This window comes from Oncorhynchus gorbuscha, linkage group LG13 (assembly GCF_021184085.1).
Source record: "Oncorhynchus gorbuscha isolate QuinsamMale2020 ecotype Even-year linkage group LG13, OgorEven_v1.0, whole genome shotgun sequence".
Taxonomy (NCBI): Eukaryota; Metazoa; Chordata; class Actinopteri; order Salmoniformes; family Salmonidae; genus Oncorhynchus; species Oncorhynchus gorbuscha.
In genome coordinates, this window is record NC_060185.1 from 93,645,384 (window position 1) to 93,668,261 (window position 22,878).

The window sequence follows — 22,878 nt, forward strand, 5'->3', positions numbered from 1 at the left end:
ATGCTTGTGCCTCTTGTTCCGACAGTGCAGTAATATCTAACAAGTCATCTAACAATTCCCCAACAACTACCTAATACACACAGATCTAACAAGTCATCTAACAATTCCCCAACAACTACCTAATAAATACAAATCTAACAAGTAATCTAACAATAGCATGGACGTGGTGGCGACACAGTAAAGAGGCTCAGAGAGAATGCCACCGGATCGCTTGTTCACGCGCTCGAGTACTTTCGTACGTTTTAACCCCACGGTCTGTGTGGGCAGTTGTGTTGAGCAGGCGTTTCAATGCCACGACAGAGGCATGTAGTCACGTCTGTTGTTGATGCGAGCTTATTTCTCCAGTCAGTTGTTTGAATGGAGCCAGGAGTGTGTTCATGTTTCCAAGTTTTAAACATATTCTCAAATGCCATTGAAATGGCAGCAGCGGTATGAGAACCAGCACATTCTTGAGCAATACGTCTTTCCTCAGTACGAGATCCTCGTCGACCCGCAGTGCTGTCAGACTCTGCATGCTCGTGGGGCTGACATCACTGGTCCAAGTGTCAGTCGTGAAGCTAATAGCAGCTTATAAGATGTACGTTTCAACAATACTGTGTAACTCTGGTAGGGCAACATCTGGAAAACAGTGTGTACCGGTGCTCGACCAGTCGGCGAAAGCCAACATCAGCCACGACAGAGGACGTTTGATTGTCAAGGGCAATGAATTCCATTATCTTGGCGTTATTTATTAGTTGGAAGTGTGCGCTTAGTATATGTTCTGTGTAGCGCTGTATTGTCCTCGGCGCCATCTTCTTACGTTATATAGGTACGCACGTCAGCTTTGACATCGGTTTTGCACATCGCCGTTAAACTAGACATCAGGCCGATGCCGATGTTTTATTTTTTTTTAGCAAATATCGCCTGATTCCGATATCTGCACGATACATCGTGCATCTCTAATTTCAAATAGTATTTGAACCCAGGTCTGGATGGAGGGCAGTTTTGAACACTGTGCTGTGTAGCAGCTTTCATCGTCCAGAACTGAACCCTGTCTGTGTGACTGTGAGTGGCCACTGAGTTTTTTTAAATGATTCTTTTTTACCTTTATTTAACTAGGCAAGTCCGTTAAGAACAAATTCTTATTTTCAATGATGGCCTAGGAACAGTGGGTTAACTGCCTGTTCAGGGGCAGAACAACAGATTTGTACCTTATCAGCTCAGGATTTGAACTTGCAACCTTTCGGCTGCTAGTCCAACGCTCTAACCACTAGGCTACCCTGCCGCCTCTAAACTCTAACCACTAGGCTACCCTGCCGCCTCTACACTCTAACCACTAGGCTACCCTGCCGCCTCTACACTCTAACCACTAGGCTACCCTGCCGCCTCTACACTCTAACCACTAGGCTACCCTGCCGCCTCTACACTCTAATCACTAGGCTACCCTGCCGCCTCTACACACTAATCACTAGGCTACCCTGCCGCCTCTACACTCTAACCACTAGGCTACCCTGCCGCCTCTACACTCTAACCACTAGGCTACCCTGCCGCCTCTACACACTAATCACTAGGCTACCCTGCCGCCTCTACACTCTAACCACTAGGCTACCCTGCCGCCTCTACACTCTAACCACTAGGCTACCCTGCCGCCTCTACACTCTAACCACTAGGCTACCCTGCCGCCTCTACACTCTAACCACTAGGCTACCCTGCCGCCTCTACACACTAATCACTAGGCTACCCTGCCGCCTCTACACTCTAACCACTAGGCTACCCTGCCGCCTCTACACTCTAACCACTAGGCTACCCTGCCGCCTCTACACTCTAACCACTAGGCTACCCTGCCGCCTCTACACTCTAACCACTAGGCTACCCTGCCGCCTCTACACTCTAACCACTAGGCTACCCTGCCGCCTCTACACTCTAACCACTAGGCTACCCTGCCGCCTCTACACTCTAACCACTAGGCTACCCTGCCGCCTCTACACTCTAACCACTAGGCTACCCTGCCGCCTCTACACTCTAACCACTAGGCTACCCTGCCGCCTCTACACACTAATCACTAGGCTACCCTGCCGCCTCTACACTCTAACCACTAGGCTACCCTGCCGCCTCTACACTCTAACCACTAGGCTACCCTGCCGCCTCTACACTCTAACCACTAGGCTACCCTGCCGCCTCTACACTCTAACCACTAGGCTACCCTGCCGCCTCTACACACTAATCACTAGGCTACCCTGCCGCCTCTACACTCTAACCACTAGGCTACCCTGCCGCCTCTACACTCTAACCACTAGGCTACCCTGCCGCCTCTACACTCTAACCACTAGGCTACCCTGCCGCCTCTACACTCTAACCACTAGGCTACCCTGCCGCCTCTACACTCTAACCACTAGGCTACCCTGCCGCCTCTACACTCTAACCACTAGGCTACCCTGCCGCCTCTACACTCTAACCACTAGGCTACCCTGCCGCCTCTACACTCTAACCACTAGGCTACCCTGCCGCCTCTACACTCTAACCACTAGGCTACCCTGCCGCCTCTACACTCTAACCACTAGGCTACCCTGCCGCCTCTACACTCTAACCACTAGGCTACCCTGCCGCCTCTACACTCTAACCACTAGGCTACCCTGCCGCCTCTACACTCTAACCACTAGGCTACCCTGCCGCCTCTACACTCTAACCACTAGGCTACCCTGCCGCCTCTACACTCTAACCACTAGGCTACCCTGCCGCCTCTACACTCTAACCACTAGGCTACCCTGCCGCCTCTACACTCTAACCACTAGGCTACCCTGCCGCCTCTACACTCTAACCACTAGGCTACCCTGCCGCCTCTACACTCTAACCACTAGGCTACCCTGCCGCCTCTACACTCTAACCACTAGGCTACCCTGCCGCCTCTACACTCTAACCACTAGGCTACCCTGCCGCCTCTACACTCTAACCACTAGGCTACCCTGCCGCCTCTACACTCTAACCACTAGGCTACCCTGCCGCCTCTACACTCTAACCACTAGGCTACCCTAATCACTAGGCACACACTAATCACTAGGCTACCCTGCCGCCTCTACACTCTAACCACTAGGCTACCCTGCCGCCTCTACACTCTAACCACTAGGCTACCCTGCCGCCTCTACACTCTAACCACTAGGCTACCCTGCCGCCTCTACACTCTAACCACTAGGCTACCCTGCCGCCTCTACACTCTAACCACTAGGCTACCCTGCCGCCTCTACACTCTAACCACTAGGCTACCCTGCCGCCTCTACACTCTAACCACTAGGCTACCCTGCCAACCTCTACACTCTAACCACTAGGCTACCCTGCCGCCTCTACACTCTAACCACTAGGCTACCCTGCCGCCTCTACACTCTAACCACTAGGCTACCCTGCCGCCTCTACACTCTAACCACTAGGCTACCCTGCCGCCTCTACACTCTAACCACTAGGCTACCCTGCCGCCTCTACACTCTAACCACTAGGCTACCCTGCCGCCTCTACACTCTAACCACTAGGCTACCCTAGTGGTTAGAGTGTTGGACTAGCAGCCGAAAGGTAATGCGTTCAGATGTAGGCCATGGGGACATGGTGCTGCTGGTGCTAGAGAGGTTACAGGTCACTTGAGTGGAGAAACCCATAACTCTTGAGTCACCAATAACCCTAACAATACCCCTTAGTTACCTCCCAAAGCCCCACTCTCAACACCAATGCATTGGTTCTTCTGTTTTTCTCAGCAATCACACTATGTTTTGAAGTAGTAACATTTGACTAAAGGTGAATCGCAGAACTAACTAGTCTGTAAAGTTTTATACACGTTAACTTTTACAACAAATTACATCTTGTTATATTGTCTGGGAAAGAAACGTTTTTGGTTGTCTATTCTTAATCAATAAAGCAAGAAAACACATATATTTTTTGGTTTGTTGATACAGTACTTATGAATATAAAGCCAAAGTGAGAGATGACTGTGTGGGAAAATCCAAATCTATCTAGCAGCTGATTTCAACATGGACCCCGTAAAGTCAAATGGACCTTCAGTGTACTTCTTTAGTACTTCTACATGGTGGACAGCTTGCTTCAACACTCAGACATCTCAATGTACACAGTGTTGGAATTATACAACCTTGCTGTTTATTTTGACAGATATCCATGGCTACTGTCTTTGTTTATACTTGCGGAGAAAAAAAAATCTAAGTTGAGTGATCATCTGTTTTGATAATCAGTCTGGGCTGGTTTCCTGGCTACTGTGTTTTACAGGGGTCGTCGTCCCCCTCGCCCCCTCCCCCCCTCGCTGAATGTTAGGATTGTCCCCTAACCATGTTTCCGAGCTGCCAACTACCCTCTCCTTAGGAGTTTAACAGTAGCTGATTGCTCAGATAATAATAATAAAAATATATGCCATTTAGCAGACGCTTTTATCCAAAGCGACTTACAGTCATGTGTGCATACATTCTACGTATGGGTGGTCCCGGGGATCGAACCCACTACCCTGGCATTACAAGCGCCATGCTCTACCAACTGAGCTACAGATCATTGTCTGTTCTTAAACAGCTTATACAGTATAGTTCATTATGCTTGAAGGGGATTGTAGGGACGGTGTGGTTAACTAGGGTTGACGTAACATGTGGGTATAGACTGTATCTGGCTCAGGTAGTTTTCCATTGACTTTCATCAATGTTCGGACTCAGAGTTGGTCTTCTTTGACATTTTAGTCATGTATCCGGAGTGACTTACACTAGGTGTATTCAATCAGTGACAATCACATATCTCAGTCATAGTAAATTGCCTAGTGGTTAGAGCATTGGGACAGTAACCAAAAGGTTGCTGGATTGAATCCCCAAGCTGACAAGGTAAAAAATCTGTTTCTGCCCCCCTGAGCAAGGCAGTTAACCCACTGTTCCCTGTGCGCTGTGGATGTTGATTAAGGCAGCCCCCCGCTCCTCTCTGATTCAGAGGGGTTGGGTTAAATGTGGAAGACACATTTCAGTTGAAGGCATTCAGTTGTACGACTGGTATCTCCCTTTCCTTTACATTTTCCTCAGTAAAGAAGCTATGGGGGGGGGCTACATTTTGAAGAGAGGGTTTCAGATGTTTTCAGAAGATAGGCAGGTACTCTGCTAAAGAGCTTTGACTGATCTGAGTGGGATCTGACCTCCCTTCGGAGTGCTTGGGTTGGAGTGTAGGGCCTGCAAGGGGCTGCAAAACGCCAAATTATTTTTGTGTAGCTTTCCACAGCTTTTGCCTTGTCTTTTTGTATGTGTTATGTATTGTTAATATTGCCACTGTGTGTCCCACTGGTGGATTAGTAATACTAATGTTTACACGATTGACTAGCATCCTTTGTCATCATTTTGCTTGTTTTCTGGTTGTATGACGAACTTGACACCGAATGTACTGTTGAAGTCAGAAGTTTACATACACCTCAGCCAAATACATTTAAACTCAGTTTTTCACAACTCCTGACATTCAATCCCAGTAGAAATTCCCTGTTTTAGGTCAGTTATGATCACCACTTTATTTTAAGAATGTGAAATGTCATAATAATAGTAGAGAGAATGATTTATTTCAGCTTTTATTTTTTTTATCACATTCCCAGTGGGTCAGAAGTTTACATGCACTCAATTAGTATTTGGTAGCATTGCCTTTCAATCTTCCACAAGCTTCCCACAATAAGTTGGGTGAATTTTGGTCCATTCCTCCTGACAGAGCTGGTGTAACTGAGTCAGGTTTGTAGGACTCCTTGCTCGAACACACTTTTTCAGTTCTGCCCACAAATTTTCTACAGGGTTGAAGTCAGGGCTTTGTGATGGCCACTCCAATACGTTGACTTTGTTGTCCTTAATCTATTTTGCCACAACTTTGGAAGTATGCTTGGGGTCATTGTCCATTTGGAAGACACATTTGCAACCAAGCTTTAAATTCCTGACTGATGTCTTGATGTTGCTTCAATATATCTACAATTTTCCTCCCTCAATATGCCATCTATTTTGTGAAATGCACCAGTCCCACCTGCAGCAAAGCACCCCCACAACATGACGCCGCCACCTCCGTGCTTCACGGTTGGGATGGTGTTCTTCAGCTTGCTAGCCTCTCCATTTTTCATCCAAACATAACAATGGTCATTATGGCCAAACAGTTCTATTTTTGTTTCATCAGACCAGAGGACATTTCTCCAAAAAGTATGATCTTTGTACCCATGTGCAGTTGCAAACCATAGTCTGGCTTTTTCATGGCGGTTTTGGAGCAGTGGCTTCTTCCTTGCTGAGCGGCCTTTCAGGTTATGTCGATATAGGACTTGTTTTACTGTGGATATAGATATTTTTGTACCTGTTTCCTCCAGCATCTTCACAAGGTCCTTTGCTGTTGTTCTGGGATTGATTTGCATTTTTAACACCAAAGTACGTTCATCTCTAGGAGACAGAACACGTCTCCTTCCTGAGCGGTATGACGGCTGTGTGGTCCCATAGTGTTTATACTTGCGTACTATTGTTTGTACAGATGAATGTGGTCCCTTCAGGCATTTGCAAATTGCACCCAAGGATGAACCAGACTTGTGGAAGTCTACAATGTTTTTTTCTGAGGTCTTGGCTGATTTCTTTTGATTTTCCCATGATGTCAAGCAAAGAGGCACTGAGTTTGAAGGTTGGCCTTGAAATACATCCACAGGGACACCTCCAATTGACTAACATTATGTCAATTAGCCCATCAGAAGCTTCTGAAGCCATGACATCATTTTCTGGAATGTTCCAAGCTGTTTAAAGGCACAGTAATCTTAGTGTACGTAAACTTCTGACCCACTGGAACTGTGATGCAGTGAATTATAAGTGATTATAAGTGTCTGTTGTAACGGCTCTCGTTTGTTGAATGAAGAGTGGACCAAGGTGCAGTGTGGGAAGTGTTCATGATTTTAATGTTCAAAAAACACTCAAACAAAATGACAAAAAGGGAAAACGAAAGCGCACAGTTCTGTCAGGCAAAAACACTAAACAGAAAACAAGACACCCCCCCCCCCAAAAAAAGGAAAATTACAACTTAAATATGATCCCCAATCAGAGACAACTGCCTCTGATTGGGAACCACACTCGCCCAAACACAAAGAAACAGAAAACATAGACTTTCCCACCCTGACCTAACATAGAGAATAGTTTTTATTTGTATTATTTATTTTACTAGGAAAGTCAGTTAAGAACAAATTTTTATTTTCAATGACAGCCTAGGAACAGTGGGTTAACTGAACAACATATTTGTACTTTGTCAGCTCAGGGATTTGAACTTGCAACCTTCCGATTACTAGTCCAACGCTCTAACCACAAGGCTACCCTGCCATAATAAGGAACTCTATGGTCAGGGCGTGACATCTGTAAACAATTGTTGAAAAAAATTCCTTGCGTCATGCACAAAGTAGATGTCCTAACCGACTTGCCAAAACTATAGTTTGTCAACAAGAAATTTGTGGAGCGGTTTAAAAAAAAAAGTTTTAATGACTCCAACCTAAGTGTATGTAAACTTCCGACTTCAACTGTAGCTAGTTAAAAGCTTCCTTTTCGTGGAGATAGACCACTTATTGTTTACGTAATGTTAAGGTTCACATTTTTATCTGGTAGCTTAGTGGTACACCTTTGCTTGTCTGTTCTCCTTTTGTTTTTACTGGACCGGAGCCTCAGTATCGGTCCCTTAGTCCCCTTTTTGGAGTTTCCTTTGGCCAACCCTGGGTCAGTGGATTCCTCTGCTCCCTCTTTGTCTCTCTCTGAGGAAATGAGCTTTTATGACCTTCCAGCTGAGCCCAGTTTAGATTTATTGTGGAAATATCTTAAATGCACAAAATGGCAGAACTTTGTGTATTGCATGTGGTTGAATCATTTAGCCTAAGACACATTGCTCAATCTTTTTTTGCTTGGTCACAGATCTGTTTGTGGCAAGATAACACAAACAATATCTGGGACAAGGCTAGAGTCTTTTGATTTGAAAGGGTAATGAGAAACTGACCTGTTGTTTTAATCTCTGATTGGCTGCAGTCATCTTCAACCTGTGTTCTTATTGGTCGACAGGGTGATCAGCTACGAGTGTTGCCCCGGTTACGAGAAGCTTTCAGGAGAGAAGGGTTGTCCTGCTGGTAAGAAGACATATGCAAATCAAGTTATAGCTCAGTCACTTACTATCCGTATGATGCAACATCTAGTTATCAATTTGGGATAATTAAGAGGCCTGACAAGAGGCCTGTCAAACAAAACATGGCACCTCACTTTGGTTGTGAAATATATATCCATCAAGTCAACATTTGATTTTCATACATTTCCCCCATTATGACGTTTAAGAGTGTATTTCTTTCCCAGCCCTGCCATTGGTGAACATCTACAACACACTGGGTATGGTTGGAGCCGCCACCACCAAGATGTACTCAGAGAGGGCTCAGCTGAGGGAGGAGATCGAGGGACCAGGGAGCTTCACCTTTTTCGCCCCCAGCAACCAGGCCTGGGCGGCCCTACCCACTGTGAGTCTCATCTCCACAGGAGAGGGATACACTGAGAGAGAAACCAGAAAATGAAATATAATTCACCCCAATCCTGTTGCATCTAGAGATGTTGTATTATTCTGACCTCAGACTACGTGTTATCAGCCGAACCAACCACACAAGCATTTCAATGTTCCTTTTTAGGAGCAGTAGCTATAACCAAGTTCATGTCTTTTTTAATATATACAGTGCATTCTGAAAGTATTCAGACCCCTTGATGTTTTCCTCATTTTGTTATGTTACAATCTTATTACAAAATGGATTACATTTAATTACATTTTCCTAATCAATCAACACACAATACCCCATTATGACAAAGCGAAAAGTTTAAAAAAATAATTTTGCAAATGTATCAACAATATAAAACAGGTTTACCTTGTTTACTTAAATATTCAGACCCTTTGCTATGAGACTCGAAATTGAGCTCAGGTGCATCCTGTTTCCATTGATCATCCTTGAGATGTTTATACAACTTGATTGGAGTCCACCTGTGATAAATTCAATTGATTGGACATGATTTGGAAAGGCACACACCTGTCTATATAAGGTCCCACATTTGACAGTGCATGTCAGAGCAAAAAACAAGCCATGAGGTCGAAGGAATTGTCTGTAGAGCCCGGAGACAGGAATGTGTTGAAGCACAGATCTGGGGAAGGGTACCAAAATGTTTCTGCAGCATTGAAGGTCCCCAAGAACATAGTCCATCATTCTTAAATGGAAGAAGTTTGGAACCACCAAGACTCTTCCTAGAGTTGGCCGCCCGGCCAAACTGAGCAATCGGGGGAGAAGGGACTTGGTCAGGGAGGTGACCAAGAACCCGATGGTCACTCTGACAGAATTCCAGAGTTCCTCTGTGGAGAAGGGAGAACTTTCCAGAAGGACAACCATCTCTGCAGCATTCCACCAATCAGACCTTTATGGTAGAGTGGCCAGACAGAAGCCACTCCTCAGTAAAAGGCACATGGCAGCCTGCTGGGAGTTTGTCAAAAAGGCACCTAAAGGACTTTCATACCATGAGAAACAAGATTCTCTGGTCTAATGTAACCAATATTGAACTCTTTGGCCTGAATGCTAAGCGTCACGTCTGGAGAAAACCTGGCACCATCCCTACGGTGAAGCATGGTGGTGGCAGCATCATGCTGTGTCGATAATTTTCAGCAGCAGGGACTGGGAGACTAGTCAGGATTAAGAGAAAGACGAACAGAGCATAATACAGAGATCCTTGATGAAATCTTGCTCCAGAGCATTTAGAGTTTTAGACTGTGGCGAAGGTTCACTTTCCAACAGGACAACGACCCTAAGCACACAGCCAAAACAACGCAGGAGTGACTTCGGGATAAATCTCTGAATGTCTTTTAGTGGCCCATCTAGAGCCCGGAATTGAACCCGATCGAATATATCTGGTAAGACCTGAAAATAGCTGTAGCGTCATTCATACCCAAGAAGACTCGAGGCTGTAATCGCTGTCAAAGGCGCTTCAACAAAGTACTGAGGATAGTGCCTGAATACTGATGTAAATGTGATATTTCAGTTTTCTTTTTATACATTTGCAAAAACATCTAAAAACCTGTTTTTACTTTGTCATTATTGTGTAGATTGATGAGAGGGGAAAAATGTTTTAATCCATTTTAGAATACGGCTGTAATGTAACAAAATGTGGAAAAAGTCAAGGTGTCTGAATACTTACCACTGTGTATACTGAACCAAATGCACTGTGTATACTGAACCAAATGCACTGTGTATACTGAACCAAATGCACTGTGTATACTCAACCAAATGCACTGTGTATACTGAACCAAATGCACTGTGTATACTGAACCAAATGCATTGTGTATACTGAACCAAATGCGCTGTGTATACTGAACCAAATGCACTGTGTATACTGAACCAAATGCACTGTGTATACTGAACCAAATGCACTGTGTATACTGAACCAAATGCACTGTGTATACTGAACCAAATGCACTGTGTATACTGAACCAAATGCACTGTGTATACTGAACCAAATGCACTGTGTATACTGAACCAAATGCACTGTGTATACTGAACCAAATATAAACGCTACATACAACAAAAGTCCATATAAGGAAATTTGTCAATTGAAATAAATTCATTAGGTCCTAGACTATGGATTTCACTTGACTGAGAATACAGATATGCATTTGTTGGTCATAGATACCTTAAAAAATAAATAAAAAGTAGGGGCGTGTGTCAGAAAACCGGTCAGTACCTGGTGTGACCACCATTTATCTCATGCAGTGCGACGTCTCCTTCGTGTAGAGTTGATCAGGCTGTTGATTGTGGCCTGTGGAATGTTGTCCCACTCCTCTTCAATGGCTGTGCGAAGTTGCTGGATATTGGCAGGAACTGGAACATTCTGTCATACACGTCGATCCAGAGCATCCCAAACATGCTCAGTGGGTGACCATGTCTCGTGAGTATGCAGGCCATGGAAGAACTGGGACATTTTCAGCTTCCGTGAATTGTGTACAGATCCTTGCCACATGGGGCTGTGCATTATCATGCTGAAACATGAGGTGATGGCGGTGGATAAATGGCACAACAATGGGCCTCAGGATCTCATCACGGTATCTCTGCGCATCCAAATTGCCATCGATAAACTTCAATTGTGTTCGTTGTCCGTAGCTTATGCCTGCCCATACCACCCCACCACCACCATGGGCCACTCAGTTCACAACGTTGATATCAGCAAACCGCTCATCCACACGACACAATACAAGTGGTCTGCTGTTGAGGCCAGTTGGATGTACTGCCAAATTCTCTAAAACAACATTGGAGGAGGCTTATGGTAGAGAAATTAACATTAAATTCTCTGACAACAGCTCTGGAGGACATTCCAATTGCATTCTCCCTCAAAACTTGAGACATCTGTGGCATTGTGTTCTGTGACAAAACTGCACATTTTAGTGGCCTGTTATTGTCCCCCAGCACAAGGTGCACCTGTGTAATGATCATGCTGTTTAATCAGCTTCTTGATATGCCACACCTGTCAGGTGAATGTATTATCTTGGCAAAGAAGAAATACTCACTAACAGGGATGTAAACAAATTTGTGCATATGGAACATTTCTGGGATCTTTTATTTCAGCTCATGAAACATGGGACTTTACATGTTGCGTTTATATTTTTTGTTCAGTATATATTGTTAACTTGTGACTGATTGTTAATCTGATGAAAATCTGACTCTGGTTTTTATGTAGGAAATCCTGGATGCTCTGGTGAGCAACGTGAATATTGAGCTGCTCAACGCGCTCCACTACCACATGGTGAACCGCCGTTTGACCTCTGAGGACCTGAAGCACGGATCGGCCTTCCCCTCCATGTACCAAGACTTCAACGTTCACATCCACCACTACCCCAACGGAGTGAGTAGCATCTGTCCAATGTTAATGTTGCAATTTGTCGGAAGCACCGGTGGCTGGTAGCACCTTCATTTGGGCGAGGACGGATTCATAGTAATGACTGGAATTGCATGGTATTGAATGGTAGAAGAATGGTATCGACAGATCAAACACAGGGTTTTCCATCTGTTTGATAGCATTCCATTCACTTCATTTCAGTCATTATTATGAGCCACCCATGCCCTCACCAGCCTCCTGTGATTGGAAGGTATATGATGTTGTGACATGGCCTGGTCCCAGATCTATTTGTGCAATATGACCAAGCAAGTTGGAACCTCTAGAGAGACAGCTCAACAACAAACGAGACATGAACAGATAGGTTGTTTTGGTAATCTTTCAAATGGTCACGTAGACCATCGATCGAAAAGCCAGCTGCACAAAAGATCACAAAATGTTCTCTTGTCATTGCAGATTGTAACAGTGAACTGTGCTCGTCTGGTGAAAACAGACCAGCATGCGACCAACGGGATCGTGCACGTCGTGGACAGAGTCATCACCGCGGTTACCAACAACGTGCACACTTTCATCGACACCGACGATGATCTGGAGACTCTTCGTGTAAGTAAACGACTTTAACAGTTTGTCGCTTCATTCATCCATTCATTCATTCATCCATTCATCCATTCATCCATTCATTCATTCATCCATCCATTCATCCATTCATTTCATTCATTCACAGAAAAGTATATCATACAGAACTCTCTTACCATTTTATACATGTTGAACATATGATATGATTCAGTGTTGATTCGGTGTTGATTCAGTGTTGATTCAGTGTTGATTCAGTTTGAGATTCAGTGTTGATTCGGTGTTGATTCAGTTTGTGATTCAGTGTTGATTCAGTGTTGATTCGGGGTGTTGATTCAGTTTGTGATTCAGTGTTGATTCGGTGTTGATTCAGTTTGTGATTCAGTGTTGATTCAGTGTTGATTCGGGGTGTTGATTCAGTGTGTGATTCTATGTTTTTTAGACTGCTGTTGATGCTGCTGGTCTGACCCAAATGCTGGAGAGCGATGGTCACTACACGGTGTTCGCTCCAACCAACGAAGCCTTCGAGAAGATCCCCCCTGAAATGCTCAAGAGGATCCTAGGAGACCCCGTGGCTCTGAGAGGTGAATCTAAGGACAGTTGGATATAGAACAGGGAGATAGATATTGGATATAGAACAGGGAGATAGATATTTGATATAGAACAGGGAGATAGATATTTATAGAACAGGGAGATAGATATTGATATAGAACAGGGAGATAGATATTGGATATAGAACAGGGAGATAGATATTGGATATAGAACAGGGAGATAGATATTGGATATAGAACAGGGAGATAGATATTTGATATAGAACAGGGAGATAGATATTTGATATAGAACAGGGAGATAGATATTGGATATAGAACAGGGAGATAGATATTGGATATAGAACCGGGAGATAGATATTGGATATAGAACCGGGAGATAGATATTGGATATAGAACCGGGAGATAGATATTGGATATAGAACAGGAAGATATATATCGGAGACGGGAACCCAATGACTTATTAACGTGAACTAAGTTCTACTTGTGTCTGTACTCTCCATCCAGACCTGCTGAACTACCACATCCTGAAGAACATGCAGTGTGCAGAGTCCATCACATCTGGTACTCCCCTGGAGACCCTACAGGGGACTGTGCTAGAGGTTGGTTGTGATGGGAGTGACATGACCCTCAACGGGAAGGCCATCATCCAGAAGAAAGACCAGCTGGGGACCAACGGAGTCGTCCACTACATCAACGAGCTCCTCATCCCAGACTCGGGTATTCAAATCAGAGTCAGATCCTTAGGTTGAGAGTTGTTGTGTCAATGCCAAAATATAAGGCTGTAATTCAAACTATTGGACTTCTGCCTTCTTTTAGGAGATTATTAGTCAGGGTGATTTAGTCTGAGAAGGTCTCCGACTGCCATAGGAGTTGAGAGTCTAGTCTGAGATGGTCTCTAACTGCCATAGGAGTTGAGAGTCTGAGATGGTCTCTAACTGCCATAGGATTTGAGAGTCTGAGAAGGTCTCTAACTGCCATAGGAGTTGAGAGTCTAGTCTGAGAAGGTCTCTAACTGCCATAGGAGTTGAGAGTCTGAGAAGGTCTCTAACTGCCATAGGAGTTGATAGTCTAGTCTACGTGTGTCTATATGGAATGCTACTGCAACGAATATAAAGTAGATTCAACTCAATGGTTCATGTTGAGACAAGACCTCAAGGCTACTTAATGAAGAGTATTCTCCATCTCTGTTCAATGAGAAATGTTCATTTATGTACTGATCTCTTTTTTAAGCTAAAACCTTGTTGGAGCTGGCCCAGGGATCCGCCGTTACCACAGCGACCAAGCTGTTTGTTGATGCTGGTCTTGGCTCCCACCTTTCTGGCTCAGAGGCTCTGACCATCCTGACTCCTCAGAATGAAGCTTTCAAAGGTATCATTGATCGATGGCGCTCCCTCCATATTTTTCTCCCCCCATCTCCATCTCTCTCTCTCGCTCTCTCTCTCGCTCTCTCTGTCTCCTTCTCTCTAACAAACAGGAGTGACTTGAGCCATGATTCGTGAGCCATTTCATAAATCTGATAACTTCTGTATCCATTGTTAACAGAGGGTGTGACGATGACTGGTGAGCTGAAGAAGCTGTTGAAGAACCACATCCTGAAGGAGCAGCTGTCTTCCAGTGTACTGTACCACAGACAAGAGCTAGAGACTCTGGGAGGAATCAAACTCAGAGTGTTGGTCTACCGTAACGTAAGTACCACAGATCAAATCCCTCTAGAGGACCTACAGCGGGCATCCCATGATGCAAAAGAGCTGAATTAAGAGAAGACAATACTCTTCCTAAAGGTTAAAGGTTAACTCATTATGCAGATTACCCTTTTCCCAAACGTTAACTCATTATGTAGATTACTCTCTTCCTAAATGAACATCTTGGCCATGTTCTGTTATAATCTCCACCCGGCACATCCAGAAGAGGACTGGCCACCCCTCATAGCCTGGTTCCTCTCTAGGTTCCTTCCTAGGTTCTGGCCTTTCTAGGGAGTTTTTCCTAGCCACCGTGCTTCTACACCTGCATTGCTTGCTGTTTGGGGTTTTAGGCTGGGTTTCTGTACAGCACTTTGTGACATCGGCTGATGTAAAAAGGGCTTTATAAATATATTTGGTTGATTGAGGTAATGGGATGCAATCATGGTGATGGTAGAGCAAATATTACTTCAAACTCACTCACTCACTCACTCACACTCACTCACTCACACTCTCTCTATCTCTCACTCTCTCAATACCAGAGCCTGTGCATAGAGAACTCCTGTATCGCTGCCCACGACAAGACCGGACGTTTTGGCAGCATGTTCACAGTCGACAAGGTCCTGACTCCTCCAATGGGCACCATCATGGATGTCCTGAAGGCTGATGACCGATTCAGGTGAGAGTCAATGAATCAGTGAATGAATCAGTGAATGATTCAATACCAAGGTTTTCCTTAATAATATCTTGAGGTAATATGATTCAATTTCAGAAGAACAAGAACAGCATATGCACAAAAGAGGGTACAGTGTAAAAATAAAAAGTCTCAAAACACCATGGTTGTGTAATGAAAACGTGCCAAGTAGAGAACCTGACCTGAAATCTGGTGTTTGGATGATGTTTGAATGTAAACCCAATGTAAATGGTATGATAACACATCATAGATTTTAAAACAGAAGTGCTCCGAAACACCCAAAGTGGTTCTTCAACCTGAATTGTAGAAAAGGCCCATGGAGTTGGTGGAATACTCCTTTAATTCATTGCCATTTGCTCAGCTGGGCCAGGGGCGCTTTAATTAGGTCAGGTGGAAATGTCCGACAGATCTCAACTCCATAAAAGGAGGAAATTGCCATCGCCTGATCTCGCTGCTTTCTCTTCCTTAACTCCGTCTGATCCAGAAGTTCTGTGCGTCCATGAATCCACACTACTCAGTAAATATACCACTATATGGTTAAAGGAATTCCTGCCTCAGTCTCATCCATTCCTCTGTCACCTGACACGTGTTCACCTTCACTGTCAGTCATCCTACCTGTCCAGCTACCCACACAGATTCCAATAATCTTTCAATGGTCCTTTGAGCCGGATGATGACTGAACCAAAGACAGGTGAAAAGGAAATGGAGGCGGAGAGGCAAGAATTGTCTCCACTGGAAGGAAGAAGAGAGGAGGAGAGAGCAGCTGAGGGAAAGGTCTTGGAACAAAGGAAATATCCAGGAGCTAAGCCTAAAGCAACAAAGGCTTCATCCTCAACTACCAGCAGCACCAGAAGAGGATTATCTTAAGGATTATGTGGTCGAGGTTCCGACATCAAAGGGCAAGCCCACCAGAGCTCAAAGAGTTGATGGATCAACTATACGTTTCAGCCATCAACCATCCCCTCTGAGCCAAGGACCGGAAACTGCTTTGGAGCAGGAAAGTGGTCTACGTGAAGAATCTATGGAGGAGGTAACTCCCACTGCACAGGTCGACCAGCTTCCAGAGGCAGGCTCCGCTCACCCCTTAACTAATGGGAAATCGTCGAATCACTCTAGACGGAGTGGGAGTTCAACCAGTGGATACCACTTTGGGAGTGGCCATGGCAGCCGCCATTCACTAGCCCTCAGCGATTCACAGACCGCTGTCGTACAAGAGAGGATGAAACTATTAGCTTTGGAGGAAATTGAGCGTCAGATTGAGGAGGAACGACAGGCTGACGAACGATGTCACCAATTGGATGTGCAGGCCCGTAGAGCTCTACAGGAAAGGGAATTCATTGCCAAGGACCTGGCCCAGCAGCGTACCATCAAGCCATAAAGGAATTAGAGAAGGCACGGACGGTCTCATCCTTCCTGGAGAGGAACGAACAGGGAGTTGACCTGACCACTCTTCCACATGGACCTGAACGGTCTGCCTTTCTTTCCCAATCTGCCCCTCTGGTACAACTGTCTTCTTTAAAAAAAGAATGTATGCTAGTCGTTTCAATGATTTATTCATTTCAATTTACCAAAAATAATGTATGCTAGTCGTTTCAATGATTTATTCATTTCAATTTACCAAAAATAATGTAAAAATGAATCAAACTGAATATGTTGTTAAAAACAGAATTATCTTTCATGAGTATAACCAACAAGATTGAACTCATTGGAAATCATTTGTTTAAACCACATTGCATTTCTTTATCTTGCCACGTGATTCTGTTTTTAGAGGATTGTGGTTTATTAAAAAAAAAATGTTTTAAAACTTTTTGATTCTTACACACAATGTGGTATGAATGTTTTGATGAAAGAAAAGTATATTTCTAAATGAGTATTAAGCTTGTTGTGCCACGAGGTGTAATGGATCGTGATGCACGCATATCGAAACCGTCAAGACAAATTGACGTTCAATGAGCACAGTACACATTCCGACATTCACGATTGTCAGTGGAAGAGGCAAGCACAGAATCCTCATGTCTTGCAGTTCTACATCCAGTTTGTGCCGGTGGTTTTAAACACAGTGCCTGCCAAACCGGTACAAAATGGCAAATTATCAAATACATAAAACAATGTTATCATTAAGACACCAGACATGGGGATTTAATTCTGCACTAGACAGGACTCAAAACATCATAATGGGGTTTAGAAGCTTTAGAGAGAGGAAACGACACCAAAAGAGACGGTATCTAATTCTGCGCTGAACAGGACACGAAACACCATCATTGTGTTTTCAACCTTTTTTCGGTTAGTGCTCCTCGTCCCTGGCGAGGTGTTGCACAACACTTGATTAAGTTGTGTTACGACACACCTTGTCATGTTTCAGAACATCTCTGGATGGTGTGTTTCAAATACTGTAGCAAAGTGAAGGTTTTTGTTTCCTTCAAGTTGGTGGCAGCTCAGTTGCCACTGGTTTTGGTGTTACAATACACTTCATTTTAACAGTGTATCTTCTGCCTACGTAGCGCAGCGTGTGTTCTTCTTCTGTAGCTATAGGCCTCCAAGCGTCTTAATGGTTTTTCCAGAACTGAAAGGCTCAAAAGGCAATATGCTGCTTCATTTCCACCCACGTTCAGCATCCTGGTTCTTTTCCGTTTACTGTGTGTTTTTACTACCAATGATCTGTTCTGTTCTTCCATGACTCAACTGATACATGTTTGGTATATTTGGCACATCAGAAACTCTTCGATGTGGTAAAAACTTTCCCAATAGTCAACTGAAGTCCAAACTGTGTGTTGGAAATCAGTCAGTTGTCAAGTCTTCTTGCTCTGAGGGTGGTCTTTCTAAGTGTGTGTTCCCTTCTTCTGTTCCAGTCTGTTGGTAGGTGCCATCCAGACGGCTGGCTTGACAGAGCTGATGAACCAGGCCGGTCCCCATACCGTGTTCGCTCTCACCAACGATGCCTTCAGCGCCTTGCCAAAGGCTGACCTCAACAAGCTCATGGGTAAGGATATCCCTGGCTCCAGACATTCTAGTTTTTCTAGAAAAAAGCCAGTCTCAAACGAGAATACAGGGTTGAGGTCTGGTAATGTAAGACTAGGATAATTATAACAGATACCTCTCCGTCATATGTGTTCTATCACATGTATGTTGTGTATGTCATATATGTAGTGTATATAATTTATGTCATGTATGTTGTATATGTCATATATGTAGTGTATATAATTTATGTCATATATGTAGTGTATATAATTTATGTCATGTATGTTGTGTATGTCATATATGTAGTGTATATAATTTGTCATATATGTAGTGTATATCATTTATGTCATGTATGTTGTGTATGTCATGTGTGTAGTGTATGTCATGTGTGTAGTGTATGTCATGTGTGTAGTGTATGTCATGTGTGTAGTGTATATAATGTATGTGGTGTATTTGGGTGACTGGCATCCTGCCTTACAAACAACCAAACTGTGAACAGGTTTCACATGACTGGCTTTGTAAAACACTGTACTTTTCCAGCAAAGAAAAATCAATGATACCTAAGGACAATCTGATTTGTCCCACAGTGAAAATATGTTCGGCAGACAGACAGAACTGTTTGAATGAACCTAATAACCTATCTACACGCAGGAAATGATGACATGGTAGAATGCATCCTGGATGCTAGCACACGTATGAATGCCAAACAGCTGTGGTTAACTGGAGCCAGGTGTTCAGTTACAGTATGACCTACCTACAGTATACTGCAGCTACGATTACTGTTTTTTGGGTATATAAAATAATGTGTAATGAATAAACACTGCTGTTTGTTAATGATTTTGCAACAACAACTGTTTAGATGAGCAGGACACGTTTAGACAAATAGAATCATGTTCAATGACTTAATGTTCAATGACTTCATGTTGAATGACTTAATGTTGAATGACTTCATGTTCAATGACTTAATGTTCAATGACTTAATGTTGAATGACTTAATGTTGAATGACTTAATGTTCAATGACTTCATGTTCAATGACATGTTCAATGACTTAATGTTCAATGACTTAATGTTCAATGACTTCATGTTGAATGACTTAATGTTGAATGACTTAATGTTCAATGACTTAATGTTGAATGACTTAATGTTGAATGGCATCATGTTCAATGACTTCATGTTCAATGACTTGAGAATGTAGCTGTAATGCTAAAGTTATGCGAAGTACCTTAGCTCATCAGTTCCATGTTGCAGAACCAATTCCTTTTCACTTTTTAAGCATTCATTCCTCAGCAGTGTTCCTCAGTTTCCTCTGTTTGTAAACGTCTAGACCATAGAGATACAACATGATTTGGTAGGTGTTCTAATATCAGCTTGTTGTCTAGGCAACCCCCAGGAGCTGGCCAGTGTTTTGAAGTACCACATGGCTAAGGAGATTCTGGTCAGTGGAGGAGTGGGCTCCCATACCAGACTGAAGCCTCTGCAGGGAGACAAGCTGGAGCTGAACATGGTACAGTAGGCCCTCATGACTGTTTGATCCTGGAACACACAATCCTAGAACACACGATCCTAGAACACACGATCCTGGAACTCACAATTCTAGAACACACGATCCTAGAACACACGATCCTGGAACTCACTATTCTAGAACACACGATCCTAGAACACACGATCCTGGAACTCACGATCCTGGAACTCACAATCCTAGAACACACGATCCTAGAACACACGATCCTGGAACTCACAATTCTAGAACACACGATCCTAGAACACACGATCCTGGAACTCACGATCCTGGAACTCACAATCCTAGATCACACGATCCTGGAACACACAATCCTGGAACTCACAATTCTAGAACACACGATCCTAGAACACACGATCCCGGAACACACGATCCTGGAACACATGATCCTAGAACACACGATCCTGGAACACACGATTCTAGAACACACGATCCTGGAAAAATTTGATCCTGCAACACAATGTTTGATATTGATACTACTAACATGTGTACCACCAGTTCTACCAGTACTAACATGTAATAACAATATGAACATGTACTAACATGATCTGAACTGAAAGGCTACTAACATATACTGGTAGTACATGTTAGTACTGCTATAACATGTATTAACATGTAATAAGGGTACTAACATGAACTACCAGTATTAACATGTACTACCAGTATTAACATGTATTAACATGTACTACCAGTATTAACATGTACTACCAGTATTAACATGTACTACCAGTTTATGAAACCAGTCTACTATTTATGATTTTGTTTTCAGTGGAGAAAATGCAACTTTTTTTATTGTGTACTATGACTTACATAATTTACATTGTGCACAATGTATTGATATACAGTACCAGTCAGAAGTTTGGACACACCTACTCATTCCTGGGGTTTTCTTTATTTTTTACTATTTTCTACATTGTAGAATAATAGTGAAGACATCAAACTATGAAATAACACATATAGTAGTAACCATAAAAGTGTTAAACAAATCAAAATCTATTTCATATTTGAGATTCTTAAAAGTAGCCGCCCTTTGTCTTGATGACAGCTTTGCACACTCTTGGCATTCTCTCAACCAGCTTCACCTGGAATGCTTTTCCAACAGTCTTGGAAAAGTTCCCACATATGCTGAGCACTTGTTGGCTGCTTTTCCTTCACTCTGCGGTCCGAGTCATCCCAAACCATCTCACAATGTAATGTATGCCAATGTAGAAAATAAAGAAAAACCCAATTTTCTTTACTATGTAGAAAATAGTAAAAAAATTAAGAAAACCCCTGGAATGAGTAGGTTTGTCTAAACTTTTGACTGGTACTGTACATTCTTTCAACATGACTTGATTGTCGTGAACCCCTGTTATGAAAATATTAAGTATCACCTTATATATACCCTGTATCTTTTTCTTCTTCAGAGGAACCAGACCGTGTACATCAACAAGGTCCCAGTGGTTGAAGCCGACTTGATGGCCACCAATGGAGTTGTCCATGCTGTGGGAGCCATCATAAAGCCACTGTGTAAGAGCAATCGCTTCACTGTCCATAAATACTGAATAAACCATCTCACATTACTGTATATGGCATACTGTATTATCCTCCAATTGTCATTCTAACCCTGTCTTGTTCTCTCTCCTCCAGCTCCTAAGGTTGACAGGGAACAGGCTGATGACCCCATCAGGACTGCCTCTTCCATGATAGTAAGACATTTATAGACTCTTACGTTGGAATCACTAAAACTCGTTTTTCAACCGCTCCACAAATTTCTTGTTAACAAACCTATAGTTTTGGCAAGTCGGTTAGGACATCTACTTTGTGCATGACAGTAATTTTTCTAACAATTGTTTACAGCAGATTATTTCACTTATAGTTTACTGTATCACAATTCCAGTGGGTCAGAAGTTTACATACAATAAGTTGACTGTGCCTTTTAACAGCTTGGAACATTCCTGAAAATTGTGTCAGGGCTTTAGAAGATTCAGATAGGCTAATTGACATAATTTGAGTTAATTGGAGGTGTACCTGTGGATGTATTACAAGGCCTACCTTCAAACTCAGTGCCTCTTTGCTTGGCATCATAGGAAAATCAAAAGAAATCAGCCAAGACCTCGGAAAAAAAATTGTAGACCTCCACAAGTCTGGTTCGTCCTTGGGAGCAGTTTCCAAACGCCTGAAGGTACTTACGTTAATCTGTACAAACAATAGTACTCAAGTATAAACACCATGGGACCATGCATCCGTCATACCGCTCAGGACGGAGACACGCTCTGTCTCCTAGAGATGAACGTACTTTGGTGCGAAAAGTGCAAATCAATCCCAGAACAACAGCAAAGGACCTTGTGAAGATGCTGGAGGAAACAGGTACAAAGGTATCTATATCCACAGTAAAACGAGTCCAATATCGACGTAACCTGAAAGGCCGCTCAGCAAGGAAGAAGCCACTCCTGCAAAACCGCCATAAAAAAGCAAGACTATGGTTTGCATCGTACTTTTTGGAGAAATGTCCTCTGGTCTGATGAAACAAAAATAGAACTGTTTGGCCATAATGACCATTGTTATGTTTGGAGGAAAAAGGGGGAGGCTTGCAAGCCAAAGAACACCACCCCAACCAGGAAGCACGGGGGTGGGAGCATCATGTTGTGGGGGTGCTTTGCTGCAGGAGGGACTGGTGCATTTCACAAAATAGATGGCATATTTGAGGAAGAGAAATTACGTGGATATATTGAAACAACATCTCAAGACATCAGTCAGAAAATTAAAGCTTGGTCGAAACGGGTCTTCCAAATGGACAATGACCCCAAACAGACTTCAAAGTTGTGGTAAAATGGCTTAAGGACAACAAAGTCAAGGTATTGGAGTGGCCATAACAAAGCCCTGACCTCAATCCTATAGAAAATATGTGGACAAAACTGAAAAAGCGTGTGCGAGCAAGGAGGCCTACAAACCTGACTCAGTTACACCAGCTCTGTCAGGAGGAATGGGACAAAATTCACCCGACTTATTGTGGAAGCTTGTGGAAGGCTACCCGAAATCTTTGACCCA

At 43.4% G+C, this 22,878-nt stretch overlaps 1 protein-coding gene across 2 annotated transcripts in view; it reads left to right on the forward strand.

Moving 5' to 3' along the window:
* The window catches only part of tgfbi (transforming growth factor, beta-induced), a 33,378-nt gene that overhangs the window by 9,449 nt on the left and 1,051 nt on the right, over positions 1–22,878 (forward strand). For both annotated transcript variants that reach the window (XM_046296172.1, XM_046296173.1), the window contains exons 3-15: positions 8,034–8,098; positions 8,319–8,476; positions 11,718–11,882; positions 12,330–12,476; positions 12,889–13,030; positions 13,502–13,714; positions 14,228–14,365; positions 14,540–14,682; positions 15,219–15,355; positions 18,220–18,350; positions 19,709–19,833; positions 21,255–21,357; positions 21,478–21,536. In XM_046296172.1, the coding sequence (XP_046152128.1) occupies positions 8,034–8,098; positions 8,319–8,476; positions 11,718–11,882; positions 12,330–12,476; positions 12,889–13,030; positions 13,502–13,714; positions 14,228–14,365; positions 14,540–14,682; positions 15,219–15,355; positions 18,220–18,350; positions 19,709–19,833; positions 21,255–21,357; positions 21,478–21,536 (1,726 nt within the window). The remainder of the gene's footprint in view (positions 1–8,033; positions 8,099–8,318; positions 8,477–11,717; positions 11,883–12,329; positions 12,477–12,888; positions 13,031–13,501; positions 13,715–14,227; positions 14,366–14,539; positions 14,683–15,218; positions 15,356–18,219; positions 18,351–19,708; positions 19,834–21,254; positions 21,358–21,477; positions 21,537–22,878) is intronic.